This window comes from Artemia franciscana, chromosome 3, assembly GCF_032884065.1.
Source record: "Artemia franciscana chromosome 3, ASM3288406v1, whole genome shotgun sequence".
Classification (NCBI taxonomy): domain Eukaryota; kingdom Metazoa; phylum Arthropoda; class Branchiopoda; order Anostraca; family Artemiidae; genus Artemia; species Artemia franciscana.
The window spans coordinates 43,169,627-43,185,839 of NC_088865.1; the positions used below are offsets into that span (position 1 = coordinate 43,169,627).

At 33.9% G+C, this 16,213-nt stretch overlaps 1 protein-coding gene across 1 annotated transcript in view; it reads right to left on the reverse strand.

The window, feature by feature from the left end:
- Positions 1–907: 907 nt before the first annotated feature.
- Positions 908–16,213, reverse strand: part of LOC136025292 (tetraspanin-2A-like) — a 41,439-nt gene continuing 26,133 nt past the window's right edge. Inside the window, exons 4-5 of the mRNA XM_065701178.1 lie at positions 11,991–12,176; positions 908–1,143 (exon numbers count right to left, since the gene is read on the reverse strand). Coding sequence (XP_065557250.1) covers positions 1,048–1,143; positions 11,991–12,176 — 282 coding nt within the window. The 3' untranslated portion in view covers positions 908–1,047. The remainder of the gene's footprint in view (positions 1,144–11,990; positions 12,177–16,213) is intronic.

Consider the following 16,213-nt stretch of genomic DNA (forward strand, 5'->3'; position numbering starts at 1 on the left):
CAACTGATAAGACCAAAATGCGTCTTACTTTTGCCAGCGATTCAAAATTATTGCGACACAATTTTCGTTATGTGTCATGGTTTCAAAAATTTATCTATTTTCTACCAGGCGTCATCATAAAAGTTCGTAAATGTTCGGCTACTTTTCCCTGATAATTTCAATCATCCAGTCAAGTGCATGTTTAAAAATACATGAAGTATGGGATTGAGAAAGGTTACTCTTATAGAAATTTTCACCATTTGTCGCAATTAATGATACAAAATTTATCTCATTGAAGATATGACATACAGGCTTTAATTATGGCCAAGTAAATCTGTTTCAGTATCTAGCTCAGAACTTTATACCATAATTTCATCTGGTAATTGTATGATATACCCTCTGCAGCTCAAGTTCTTCATGCACTATAAACCGGTTTCTTTCGCTAGTTTCTTTCAACTTAGCGCGAGGAAAGAAAAAAAGAAGGTACAGAATAGATGGGAAATATATAATTTAGGCAATATATCTGCACATTAGGGGGCGGGGTAAAGTATTTGGACAGTGTGATGTCCGAAAACAATTCAAAATGTCAGAAAAATAAATGAAGCAGCTCTTCTCCTTTTCAGATTCTCCTTCGACAATTAAAGTTGTCCGGCGCTTTTTTTAGAAAGCCCTATGGATTCACCATTGATACTAAAACAATAATTTGCTTTGGTTCTAGTTTTATATCTTTATATACTTCTTTGCAGTAAAAAATCTTACATTTCAAAAATTGTTTTGTTTTGTTTATTGATTTGACAATTTCAGCTATTAAAATTTATTCCAATCCAGCTTGGTTAAGTTTTAGATTTGTTTGTGAGTTGAAAGTGAACTGTGACACTTTCAGACAGAAGAAAAACAACAGTTCCTAGTCAAAACTAAAACGAAAAAATTAGATAAAATGACTCAAAATTATTGACACAGTAGTTACCATATATACAAAAATATAGCAAAAGACAAAACCGAGAAGTTTCATAGCCTTAACTTTCAAGGTGCAAAAACCAAATTAAATCAAAGACGGGTGAGACACACTCACCCTTTACTTGAAACTCTTTTGTAATTGGTTTCTCCTCTTTCTACTCTTCTTATTAAACTCCTCATATGAAACGCAGAGAAGGCAGCAATCACCTACAAAGTTAAGATGAATTTGACAAATATGAAAAATTATACAGTTTTATGTAGCAGAAGAGATTAGTATTTGAATTAGATGTCGGTTTGAATTAGTATTGGTGGATAGTTGAAATATTTTTCGTATCACTGGCTTTAAAACTAGTTACTAAACTTCACCTGAATACCCCTTCGTCTTCTTGGAAAGTAAAGTTGAAACATGAATGAACATTGTTGGGTAAACAATGAACGAATTTCCTAACTTACAGCCCTTATCCTTAGGACTTTACGGAGGTCTCTATCATAAATCTAAAAAAAAACTACATAAAATATGAAATGGGAATAAATTTTGCCACTGATTCTAGGGTCTTGGAATCTCATTTGGCGATGCTCATTTTTCCATATTTCTTTATTCATTTTTCTTTACTAGCAGAGGTTGTTGTTTTATAATTTTTGGATTCAAATACAAAAAAAGTGCAAAATTATGAAAAACAATTGAAAATAAAACGATGATATCACAAAAATACTCTCAATAATAATCTAAGAAGTTTTGATGTCCTTTTACTCAACAAATTTATTATTTAAATATGCAATTACTGCTATGTTTTACGCCTGGCTATTCTATTTTTTTTTGCGCACCACTCAGAATCCAACGTTCTGACTAGTGATGATGTGAAGCTATTGCTACTATTTGCAATTTGCAACAAAAACTCAGCAATTAAAAACCAATTACAAAAAAACTGTCGTCCTGACCCAAACCAGAGCAAGCGGTCCCAACCAAAAATCCACCACTATGTCAGGGGGCCATGTGCCCCCCTGACGCCCGCCTGCTACTGTGAAGCTATTCATACAATAATTCAAATAAAATATTAAATATGGATCAGTTTTTCCAACTGATTCTCCGGCTTTAGAATCTGTTTGGTAGTGCTGATATGTTCATCTTTTTTTATTCCTTTTTATTTATTAATCAAAGAAAAAAAATTTCAACTGAAATTAAGGAGCAATATTAATACCTCAAACGAAAAAGAATTATTACTTATATGAGGGGGATTTTCCCCTCCTCAATGCCTATCTTTTTACGCCAAATTTTGACGTTTTGTTCCTATTATTTAAGAATGGATTTTGAAACAAAAAGGCGGTTTAATTAGAACAATAAGCTTCTTCAAAAGCTCTTTCTAAAGAAAAACTTTAGTGTAAAGGGCAAGGTATTGAGGATGAAGGGGGGCCTACCCCCTTTATATGCATAATAATTTTGGTTTGTTTTAAGTTTTAATGTTGTTGCTTCTTACTTTCAGTTAAAAAAAAACTTGTTATTTTTTATTTCATTTCAGATCGTTTCTTAAATAGTCCAGGGGAATCCCACTTTGGGCAATGGAGCATTTCCTTTCCCCAAGAAAGACTTTTTCTTGAAAATATTCTCTCATTTTCATCCCCCCTCCCGTCAAGAAAAACTCCACCGGTCCTTTTGTTTCAAAAGTCATTCTTAAATAGTTGGAACAACAAGTCAAACTTTAGTCTAAGGAGTGAAGTATTGAGTAAGGGACGACTCCCTCATACTCGTAACAAGTTCTGTTCGTTTTAATTTTGCTTTTTACTTTCAGTTTAAAAATAATTCTTTTTAATTCAATTTTCATTAGAGGGCCCTTTATTGTACAAACACACTATTTTCCTTTAAAAAACGTAAAATTTAATCCTGATGTTGCCCTTGCGTTCAAAACCAACAAAACCAGAAACAAACAACACAATGGTGGTATAAAATTTTGCCAGCATTGAAGGTTCCGCTGAAATCACATTTTCCCTGTTAGAGACATTCTCTGTTATGAACCAAATGCGGGAAATTGGAGTTCGGAACATAATCACGAATTTTTAATCATTACAAATTCAAAAACTATGATACCTCAAAAGCAAGAACTAATTTAAAAAAGCGGTTTTAAGATTTGGATTTATCCAAATCTAAAAAAAAAGTAATTTACTCATGAAAAGAAACTTACATATGATCTTAAAATTACAAAAATAAAACTTTTCAGAAAAAGTAAATTGTAGATTTCGCTTCTGTTTTGAAAATTTATCTATGGCCAGCTTTTCGAAATTGAGCTCTTGTACTCTAATTACAATACACCAATGAATACTTAATAAGCAAAAACTTGAAAGGCGTTCTTCACTCATAATGCTCCTCATCCACGTTTGTAATTACCTCAGGGTACTAAAAGATCTCTCCAAAGTAAATACTGTTGGTGGGAAGGTCGGATGGTTAACAAGGGCTCTCATAATTGAAGGGGAAAATGTAGTTTCGGAGATGTACTACAACTACTGCTGAACATAATTTGCACTTTACTGAAAAAAGTAAATATTAAATGTTTTTACATTTTTAACTTTAAAAAATCAATTCATTATTATCATTTTAAGGAATAAAAATCAGCATATACATATTAAACTGATAATGTACATTTATTTGTATTTTTGTCAGTAAAGCGCAAATTTATATTCAAGCCTTAGGAGGCATCCTAAGGCATCCTTACCCTCACAAAATCTAGATTTCCTCTCAAAACCATCAAGGGGGGCCGTCAAGCAAGGACACTGTCTTTGCATCATTCCAATATATGCGCCATTGCATGCAAGCAAATTTGCAGCAATTTTCTATGAGCTGGGCAGTTAGAGAGGCTATTGGTTTTATAGAGCAAAGAATCCCCGTTATTTCTCGAACCCAAATCATCTGAAAAGTTTTCGCTCTTAGAATTCAAATGGTCAATAGTTGAAAATGGTAAAACACACTTGAATAAAATACGTTTTTTAGATTCCTTTTTTTTCCCAAATCTATTAGTAAATTGATTCTGATACAAAAATTGATTCTGATTTTAATATAGTTTCCTCCTCCTCAAACAGCACTTTCCATATCATAAAATGTACGATTTATTAGTATGTAAGGGCATACACTTGTAAGAGGATACATCTCCATCTCGAGGCTAAGGTAGAAAAAATTGCCACCCATAGAAGCGTTTTAAGATTCACTTCACGATCGTTAATGCACCAATGCCGATTATGAATTTGCTAAGAAAGTTTTGGCTAAGGGAGGGTGTAAGAATTGGGGGTATTATCCTAAGATATATCTGGCGAGGGATGCATTGGAGATGTATTGGCGTTGTTGGATACAGTTTGTAACATTGTAAAAACACAAAAAAAATAATGAGGAATTTGGATCGGATTTGTAGCATTATTTTTAAGATCCTCATCTGCTGATGGATTTAATTTCTAAAATCAGTGATGCAAAAATAGGTCTGATCACCGACGTTGATCAGTACTTATTTGTGGAAAGATCTATGGTTCCCAATTTTAAGTGAGCACGTTTTTCACGGAGATCCTCTTCTAGAGACTGACCCGACTGGACAACGTGCCAGTGAAAACTTGAATGCAGTTTTCTTGGATATGAATTCCCTTTATCCGTCAGCAATGTCTCACTTCTCTTTGCCATATGGGATTTACAATTTTCTGGACAATCCTTCTGCTCCAAATTTCTCCACCGTTACTGTTGTTGAGGAGACTGGACCACAAGGATGGTTTTTAAAATTATTGGTGAAATACCAGTGGAACTTCATAACTCGGTAAAGGACTTTGTTTTGGCGTGTATAAACAGACAAGTGCCCAGGGATTAATTAAGTGACTATAATTTATCTTTGGTAGAGGATGGGGGTATACACTGGACACCTTCAAAACAAAAGCTTATTGCCGAACTTCATCCGAAACTGAATATTGTGAAACATCACGTTTTTTGGGGTGGATGCTGGCCAACGGCTTCACAAAGATTCTTGAGTCTCCCCAAATCGATCAAAAGCCATATATGAAGTCTTTTATTAACACTTTTGTCAGTAAACGGTCGGAGGCAAAAACAAAGATCAAAAAAGACATTTTTAACCATATTCTAAATTTGGCCTTTGGTAAGATATGCAAGAGTTTGCGCAATAGGAGTCGTTGCGAAATGTGCCCAAACGAAATTGCTCGCATCATTGCAGATCTAAATTTCAAATCGTTCACGATCATGGATTACAATATGTCCTCAAACATAGAAAAAAAGAAGTGCGAATTTAAATAAAAATATTGCCACTGGCTGTGTCATTTTAGAAATTTCGAAATAACTCATGTTTGAATTTTATTACAATGTGAGTAAGCTCCAATGGCCGGAAGAGAACAAGTTAAATTATATTATGGGGACACCGAATCATTATTGTTAAAGGTTAAAACTGAAAATTTATTAGACGGTTTGGAAAATGGTGTGAATATTAGCCCTTGAATGGATTGAACCAACTTGGACGAGGCCATTTACCTGGAGCTATATGAAGTGCCGGGCCCCAAATAAATTGTTATTTTTAAAAATCTGAGACAGGGAGCACCTTAATAGCCCACGGTGTGTTTGCAGGTCCAAGGTTTTTTTGTGTGCAACACACAATGACGATATCAAGTAGGTCTGGAAAGGGGTGCCATCATACTATAATTCGACATGAGAGTCTATAGGAACTGTGTAGAAAATAAGGTAGTTCCAAGAGCGAAGTTCATGGCAATTCGCTCTTTATAAATTAAAAACTATACAGTTTGAGTAGAAGAAAATACCATGTCGACCATATTGGATAATTTGTGTGTATGGGCAGGTGGTGTGTAGGTATTACCACACAGTCACTATCTTACTTCAGATCGAGACATATGTCTAGCGTAAAGATGGCGTCTCGGTCTGAAGAAAGCCAAATAGTTGGTGGGAAGTGGCCCCCCTTTTTTTCTAGGCTTTTTTGTATATATTTATTTAAATTTGCGCAAAGTGAAATCGTTTAAAAAGTGCTTAATATTATGTTATTGTTTTACATGCTGTCATTCAACCCCGTACCGCGCCTTCTGGCCACCGTTCTGGCCACCATGCCTTCTGAGGCTGTCCCAGCTGCTCCATTCGGTGGCATATTTAAGTATTTTTACTGTAAATATATCCAAGTGCCTATTTTATGTTGTTTTCTCCAAAAAAATTATAGTGTATTTATTTATGTATTAAAGAAACCATGCATTCTATATTTTCACTATTTATTCAATCGATTGAGGTTTGGTTCGGTTAGTTGTCTTTCGAAATTGGAGGAATACTTAGCAATTTTAAACGCCATTCAGATCATTGCTTTCCAACCATCAATATCTAGCAAAGCAATACTTTTAACGAGAATAATACAAAATCGTCTCATAAAATGTTTTTAGGAAATCTGAGAAATTTATGTTATTGCTATAGTGTGCGGCAAGAGTCCTGTGATAAAATAAATATTATTGCACCAGAGATAAAATACATACGGGGAAACAGACATTTTTAATATTATTGAACCATGCTCGTGGCTGATTATTGATAATTTAGCTGAATCCATTGAAGAATGGTCTCAAAATATGTTAAAATTATTCACGGTCCCGTCAAATCATGTAAAACTTCCGTAACTGCTGTAACTCCTGTAACTGCTCAGTAAATGTATGAGAAAACGCTTATTGAGTAGTACTTACTATATCATCTATAGGATTGTTCGCGACTCAAGTTATCTTATAACTTTAAACAAGCAAATAAACACCACAAAATTGAAATTTTTACTTTCGGCAGAAAATCAAGCTACTAATGAACCTTATTGAGACATTCTATTAGACCTTAATCAAAACACAGCCAAAGAGTTACGTGTAGTTACAGATATTTTTGATAATAAAATTACTGTGTATCTACGTGTGAATAGCAAAAAAGGCTATTCATCTTCATCAAGACACTGAAAAAGCTACTTGAAAATAGACATTTATATTTCATCCTAGTTAATTCAAAACCATGGCTTAGGAAAGCAATACTAAAAAATAGTATAGAGAATTGATTCATTAATCTACTATCTGAACTTAGTTTAAATTTAACTGAAGGCAATCTTCAAATGTCAGAAGATGTTAGGCAACAGACAAAGCAATATCTTTCACTTGTACGTGCCCTAGCTTGCAAAAAGAAAAGAAAATATTTTAGAAGTGAACGGCTTATTCAAGAGGATGGTAGTTTCTTTTCATTGTTACTGCCGATAATTGCAGGAGTTGTAAACACTATTCTCTATAAATGGCTAAGCCCCTCTATGGCGATTTGAATGAAACAAGCGATTTTTGGACAAAAACCTCCCCAGCCATCAAGGTCAAGAGAAAGTATGAAGTTGCTCTTATTGATTGCATTCTCAAAAATACGTATGATATCATGAGAAGATCGCACATATGAGATTAAAGTAAGACCTCATGATCAGCAAATCGGCAGTGAGGAATGGGTTGAATCAATGAACTCGGGTGAATATCCATTCATCACATTACCATAAAAGGAATATGGTAGTATGACTGATCTCTGTCGTGTTATCAATAGATAAATCTCTGTTCGTAATAATGGTGCATTCCACTTTAACTATTCAATGGAACAGGGCAAGATTTATATTAGTTCTCCCCTTGGCAATAAGAAGGTTATTCTCAATGATAATCTGTGTTTGTTTCGAAGCAAAATATAATTAATGGTCGAAGCACTGGAAGCCTCAGTGGGATAGAACGTGTTATTTTTGCAGGCTATCCCCCTAGCTTCTCATTATACAATTGTGTATTCCTTTACACTTCCTTTGTCAAAACATAGAGAATTGGTAACACCAATGTCCCTCTTCTAAGTATTCTTGAACAAAAAACCACTTATGAACACATTCACCACTACAGTATAAAGCACCGTCAATATATTTCAGTCAAAGCTTCGCATTTGGGACTCTGTCAGTTAACATTAAGAGGTAGATGGAGTGATCCTCTAGCAATAGCAAACTGTTTTAGGCGTGATTACTTGTTATTTTTGTCCCATTCTATAACGACATGGTTAATAGAAAAAATATTTTTGTTTTTCCTGATATTGATTGCTATGCTGCTACTCTTGGACCACAACAATTGGGTCATGAAATGGACTATTACAGGGCCTGTTTAAATGAATGGATGATCATTAATGAAAAGGACTATTATACGGCCTTGCTAAGAAACATATTGCACTTGTTGCCATGCATTTCGCGTCTTATGCATTGCATGATTGGGGCTCCGGAAAGGATTTTAAAGAAAGTGTTTCACAAAATCTTAAGTTCAGCGCACGATGCCTCTGTGAGTGATTGAAATCAGACAAAGTAGAAAAGGTTTAAAAAGGGCAAGAAAAACCTCATCAATGATCAGTCTTATGTTAAGCCAGAAGCGTAAAACATCACTCTTGCCATCAGCAATGCAAACTCATCGCCAATACTCCATGAACAAAAACAACAAGCTGTGAGCTCTGTTGCTTTGGCAATTGAAAAATTAAGAGCAAGCGGAAATAATGTCAAATACATAGTTCCTCATACAATCACGACTCAACGACATATTGCTACGGTTACTCGTACCTACACTGATTCATCATTTATCTATGTAAACAATCCTTCAAACTTGCCATGTTTTTGTACATAGTACCAGTGCCGTTGGATCAGGGGCAAATTCTTCACATAAATTTAAATTCTGCTCTACAACTTATCTTTTAATAAATCCTACAGGACCTTATATAAATTGACCATGCAATCTCTAGGCCGATATCCACAATTATTTGACAGTATATGTCAGCATAAACAGTAAAACTTAGATATTTTTGCAAAAACTCACGATATTGGATTTGTCCGGTACTCAATATTTGACCACTGTTGAAACGGGGACTTTATTCTTAGAGTGTACCTTTGCCGAACCCTTTGAGAGAGTATTGCATTAATCTCATTAAATTAATTTGAAACCAGTTGGAGAATTACCCCTGAAGGTAGTATTCTATTAGACTTGGCACCATGAACACAAATCAAATAATCAATGTATTTAATTTGGATCCTTACATGTCCAAATACAAATCCTATTGTATACTCTCGGATTTCCTTGACCATATTCAAAGTATTAACAAAAGCCTTTTCATTGTTAACAGTAGCCCTAAAACTCTAAAGGTGGTGCATTGGCTATGCATCTTTCAAAAAGCGAAAAATATTGAATTTTGTTTCTCTTGGCCTACTGTACAGGTTCTATGCGCCTCACATTAAAACCTTTCTTGAGCGAAGTGAAAAATTTATTATTCAAAATTGAATTCGAGTACAAGGTTTATCAACCAAAAGCTGTGGTTTTCATGCACTATTATATTTTATTTTTCGACGTTGCTTGTATACTTATAGTGAATTTCTTAGCACTTATGGTGACGATCCTCGATTGAACGACTTTCCAGTTGAAAATAATCTTTTCTACCTGTATAATATAAATTTTAGTGCCCCAAAATTAGAGTGATTTAAAAACTTTTTAAATTTATTTAATAATAAAACTTGTGTGTAACAAAAGCTTTGTGTCCTTTAGATTTCTACTTCCATGCATAGGTAATCGTCTGAAAAGATAAGTAGCGGCAGCTCGTCAGGATTCAACTTGTATTCATCTTGGCATGCAAAGTCAGGGTAACATTTTCTAAAACATACTGTAATGGCATGCAAAGTCAGGGTCACATTTTCAACAACATATTGTAACTTTGTTTTTATTATATCTCTTCGTAAATTCAATAATATTATTTTGATTCATAATATAGAATTGACCTGTTTCAGTTTGGCCATTGAATAGATGTCAAATACAAAATTATCATATGAAGAATCGCTTTTTGTATGCATATGAAGAATCACTTTTGAAGAACAGCCAAATAAAAGTCTATAGGTTTATAATAATTGTAGCCTGTATCTTCACAGCTATGTTGTAATAGCCAGACTCGTTTATTATTCAAGCAATTGAACCGTAGACCAGGTTTGCCTACGAAAACAATTTAAAACTACGATACCAGTCTCTTAGAAATGAACTGGAATCATATTTAGGGTTTTTTTTCAATCGTGCGAGGGTAAATATTTTCCCATTGGTCACATTTATCATAGTGAAAATTTTAGCATAGGAAACCTCTAGTGCGAGAGTCACAAACCTCTTCAAGACAGGAATTACAGTCTTTAATTGGAATTGCGTATCTTCTATGCAATTTACATGGAATACATAATCCACACTTTTCAATATAGTCATCAACAAAAGTACGATTCTCACAGGTTGACCAGCTGGCCAATGTATACAAACATAATGGACATGTGTAAAATATTATCAATTTTGACTGTCTCACTTCCAAAAAGAAACAGACTGGGGAAAATAAAAGTCTTCTAGGAGGAGGAAGAGTGACGTCACAAAACCGTTTGTTGTTGCCTTGCAAAATTGCCACCTAGGTAGTGGTTAAAAGCAAAATCACATTTTGTTTTGTTTCAATTAATATATCAAAGAATTAAATAAATATATCTGGGCCACGATGTAAAAGTTTCATACAATAGTCCAATGATGGAGACTCATTTCTTATAATATCGTTAACCATTCTTTGAGAGAATATTTTACTTTGAAGAAATAACTCTAGAAAATCATCATCTAAAATCAAACATTTTCCAATTTTATTAGATTCCGTATAATTTGGTGTTTCTCAAATTTACTCATTTTTAATCATGACACTCTCACCGCCGATTATAGACTAAAAATAGATTTCGCATGTAACAAACTTACTCCTTCTTAATAGATTGAATCAGGTTGTCATCAATATAATTCACTAATGTATTTAATTAATCTTGCAATCTTTGTATATGCATCATATCCACTTTTCCTGCAAAGCATGACTGTCCTTCCAACTAGAATTTGTTTAATGATATAAAATATCGCGCAAACATTTCGTCCCATTCTACGGTTAGCTGGCAGCTCCTTGTAATTTTCACTGTAGCATTAGCTCTCTAGACTTCTTTTTGCTACTTTTAGCACCTTCAATGTGCAATTGAGTAAAAGCATCCATTACTAAGGTATCCTTGATACTGACACACTGAACTCTTTTTCAATACTGAAGCAAAGTCACGCAAGATTGTGTCACCCTTAACTCCAATGACGTAAGAGCCACCTGAAAATGTTCCTTATGACACACACTTGCGTCTTGAGGGGCTAGTAGTTCTAATATTTTACTCCCTATCTGGCTTGTTAAAATCATTGAGGGAATACTACTAACTTGTATAATTTAATCATTGGTATTGCAGTTTAGGAAACTATTATCAGAAGGGTATATTGCCAAAGGTGAGTATTTTAATTATTTATTAGTTTATTGAAGACATCTTCTTTTGTGTTCAATAAGTGTTAACTAGGACATTCAACCAAAAGTAAAGAAATTAAAATTTTGAAAAAGTCCCAGAAAGGCATGTGGGCTATTTTTTGTGAATGGTTTTTGGTGTTATTTCGTCTATTTTTGGTATTATAGTTCGACTAAAAGGCTTTAATTATATTATACTAGGGCTGGAGAGGATATTAAATAATATTTGTAAATTTAAAGAGATGTACAATGAAATCATGTGTCAGTAATAATTAATTGAATAGGTTTTCTTGGATTAATAAGAGGTTGCAAAAGGTTGACAAACAACCAAAACGAAAACAGAATCTATTACATTTTATCAACTGGCTTTTATTCTCAAAATGGAGCTATAGAGCTAAACAGCAAGGTTTTGTTCTGTTAAAAAAAATTATTTGCTGATTAGTTTTTAAATAAAATTAAAGTAAAACGAGTATTCAACGACTGAGAACCATCTTTTTTCCGTCGAATTTGAATTCGATGTACGACTTCTATCAAAACTCACCTTTCGTTCTTATTAGCTTAGTGAGTTACTGCTTACAAAATAAACAATCCAAATTATATAGAAGAAGTAAATTACTTTTCTGGAAGAGAAGTACACCCTTAAGAAATTGGGTGTGACGTACCTGACTTCGGGTATATGAGTAAGATTTAAAATTAAAAATACCTGTAAGATGAATAGTGCTAAGGCTACACCAGCCAGGGGTCCTGATCTTGTTGAAAGGTAGTGGGAGAAGATTTCATGGCATCCATATTTATGAACGTTACCTGTGATTTGATTTCTGCATTCATTTGGGATTGGAATATGCACATCCGAGTAATCGTAATACTTATACGAGCCGCAACATTGAACCTAAGGTAAATAACGCTCATTTAAGAAATTTAGCTAGGTTAACTCCTATTGTAACCACAAATTCAAAATAATAAGTTTATTAATCAGAAGAACATAGCGCCATCTATTTTGATTTTTATTTCAAATATTCTCCTTTCCAATTAAACCATCGCTGGAGTTAATTTCTAATTGGCCAACTTATGAAGTCAAAATACCCGAGGGAGACAAGAAAAAGAGAGTAACCATACTAACCAATGAAGTCAAGCCTAAGCAACCAAAACGTATTGTTTTTGCTGAACCTTCAAAATTATCAATGCTGTACCTTCAAGTCCATGAAAACCAAACCGAGGCTATTCTAAATTTTATGAAATGAAAAACAGCTTCTGCATATGTTTTTATTCAAATTTGTGAATATTTTATCTTAAAATGCATACAAAAAAGCAGGGTTATTTTGTGACCTTGCTTTTCATACAATAACTGAGTAATCAACACTCTGAGAAACTGCTAAAATATTCTGACAATACTGCTGGAAAGGTTATAACAAAGAAAATAATAATACATTGTCAAAACAATGAAACTGAATGTGAAAAAAAGATTTAGGTTTTCAGGCAGACGTGAAGAATGGTAGTAATATTTGGTTCAGATTTTTGAATAAAATGATGCAGAAGCAGAGCTTTTCCTCAACTTTTAGGCTACCATTTTAACGCCTTAGTTGGCAACCCCTCGAACCTATTAAAATGGTTTATGCTCCAAAATATTATTTCTTCCAAAAAATGAAGAATGCAAAGTCACGATATACATTGTTTCTGCTTAATCCCCAGTTTATTTTTCTACTTCCTGACACCCAAAATATTGTTGCTTCAAATATACCATATATACAGGCTAAGGCTTTGATACTGTGCCTAAAAACATAAAAACGCAACTTACACTGTGATTTGCAAAATGTAAAAGGCTGAGGTCATGTTACTTTCCCCCCCCCCCAAAAGAATAACATTTATTATAGGCTATATTTTCCGATATTTTCGATAATTCGATAGTTGGAACAAATTGGCTCTGTGTCTCACACAAAAAGACTACCATATAAGCAGTGATTTCCACAAAAACAATGCCTCATTACTAAATGAAAAACTCCACCATTAGAGACATTATGATTTATGATCTCAGTATCAAGGCATAACTTGACCCTACTAAAAAATTAAAGATTACACCATGTTCTTTTTCATATCTTTTAAACTAAAGGATGGATGATTTTAATTACGACATTGCAACTGACACAGCCAACCTGTTCATCATATCTTTTTTTTCTTTGTAATATTTTTTGAAAAAACTCAAGCAGTCCCAAAAAATTCAATTTCACTAATGACCATAATTACTTCATAATTTCTGATCTTGATTCTGCTGAATCTTCTTAGCAGTTCAATGCCACGCTGGTTAAATTTGCCTTTGACCATTAGACAACAAATGAGCATCGCCCAATTGCAACTGTGATTATTCAAGTAGAATTGGCTTTAATAAAGATAATAAAACAATAAAACACAGTCTCCCAATCGCAATTTCGAATATTTTAATTGAAATCAGCTTTAATAAAGACAATAAAACGGCCAACCACCGTCTTCCAATTGCAATTTCAATTCTATTAGGTGGAATCGGCTTTAATAAAGACTATAAAACAAGATACCACCGTCTCCTAATCGCAATTACGATTCTTCAAAGTGGTATCACCTTTAATAAAGACAATAAAACAACCAACCATCGTGTCCCAATCACAATTTCGATTCTTTCAAGTGGAATCGGATCTAATGAAAACTATAAAACAACAGACCACTGTTTCCAAATCAAAATTTCGATTCTTTCAAGTGAAATCGGCTTTAATAAAAACTATAAAACAACAGACCAGCGTCTTCCAATCACAGTTTCGATTCTTTCAAGTGGAATCAGCGTTAATAAAGACTATAAAAAAACAGACTACCGTCTCCCAATTGCAATTTTGATCCTTTTAGGTGGAATCGGCTTTAATAAGAAATATAAATCATCAGACTACCATCTCAGAATCGTAATTTCGATTCTTTCAAGTGGGATTGGCTTTAATAAAGACTATAAAACAACAAACCATTGTCTAGCAATTGCAATTTCGATTCTTTCAAATGATATCAACTTTAATAAAGGCAATAAAACAACCGACCAACGTCTCCCAATCACAATTTAGATTCTTTCAAGTAGAATTCGCTTTAATAAAGACTATAAAACAACAGACCACCGTATCCAAATCACAATTTCGATTCTTTCAAGTGGAATCAGCTTTACTAAAGATTATAAAACAACAGACCAACGTCTCCCAATCGCAGTTTCGATTCTTTCAAGTGGAATCGGTTATAATAAAGACTATAAAACAGCAGACAACAATCTCAGAATCGTAATTTCGATTATTTCAAGTGGAATTGGCTTTAATAAAAACTAAAAAACAACAAACCATCGTCTCTCAATCATAATTTCGATTCTTTTAAGTAGAATCGGCTTTAATAAAGATTAAATAAAAAAAACTAATTTTTTTAGCTGAAAGTAAGGAGCGACATTAAAACTTAAAACGAACAGAAATTACTCCGTATATGAAATGAGTTGTCCCCTCCACAATCCCTCGCTCTTTACGCTAAAGCTTTTAATTGTTTTAAAAAGTAGAATTGTGGCAAAGAGTTAAACTTTAGCGTAAAGAGCGAGGGATTGTGGAGGGGACAACTCATTTCATATACGGAGTAATTTCTGTTCGTTTTAAGTTTTAATGTCGCTCCTTACTTTCAGCTAAAAAAATTAGTTTTTTTTATTTAATTTCTGAACGTTTTTGAATTAATGCATGTTTGGTTTTGGCTCTCCGCACATAAATTATTAAAATGAAATTTGTATATTAATTCTTTTTTTGGCTAAATGGCTTTCTCTTAGTTTTGATCAGACGATTTTGAGAAATAAGGGGTGGAGAAGGAGGCCTAGTTGCCCTCCAATTTTTCGGTTACTTAAAAAGGCAACTAGAACTTTTAATTTTTAATGAACGTTTTTATTAGTAAAAAATATACGTAACTTAAGAATTAACTTACGTAACAAACTTTCATAACCTTATATTTTTATTATGTATACGAGGGGGTTTGTACCCTCGTTAATACCTCGCTCTTTACACTAAATCGCAAGTTTTGTCCCAATTCTTTAAGAATGACCCCTGAATCAGAAAGGCCGTAGAATAAATAGTTGAAATTACTAAAAATACTTTAGCATAAAGAGCAAGGTATTTATCTCCTCCTAAATACCTCGCTCTTTATGCTAAAGTATTTTTAGAACCCCTCGTATGCGTAATAATCTCTGTTCGTTTTAAGTTTCAATGCTACTTCTTCCTTTCATTTGAAAAAACGTTTTCATGTTTATTTTTCATTGTTTTCTTATAGTAATGCTAGAGAATCCTGCGCCCTTGTCATTGAATTTTTCTTCCCCCATGACAGATTCCTCCAAGGAAAGATCCTCCAACATAGCCCACCCCCCTCAGCCCCACCCCCAAAGAAAATAAAATCCCCCTAAAAACGTCTGTACACTTCCCAATAACCATTACTATATGTAAACACTGGTCAAAGTTTTGTAACTTGCAGCCCCTCCCCCAGGGACTGTGGGGGAGTAAGTCATCCCCAAAGACATAGTTATTATGGTTTTCGACTATTCTGAACAAAATGGCTATCTCAAAATTTTGATCCGTTGACTTTGGGAAAAAATGAGCGTGGGAGGGGGCCTAGATGCCCTCCAATTTTTTTGGTCACTTAAAAAGGGCACTAGAACTTTTCATTTCCGTTAGAATGAGCTCTCTTGCGACATTCTAGGAACACTTGGTCGATACGATGACCCCTGGGGAAAAGAAAAAAAAACAAAACAAACAAACAAACAAATAAACACGCACCCGTGATTTCTGGCAAAAAATACAAAATTCCACATTTTTGTAGGTAGGAGCTTGAAACTTCTACAGTAGGGTTCTCTGATACGCTGAATCTGATGGCGTCATTTTCGTTAAGATCCTACCACTTTTAGGG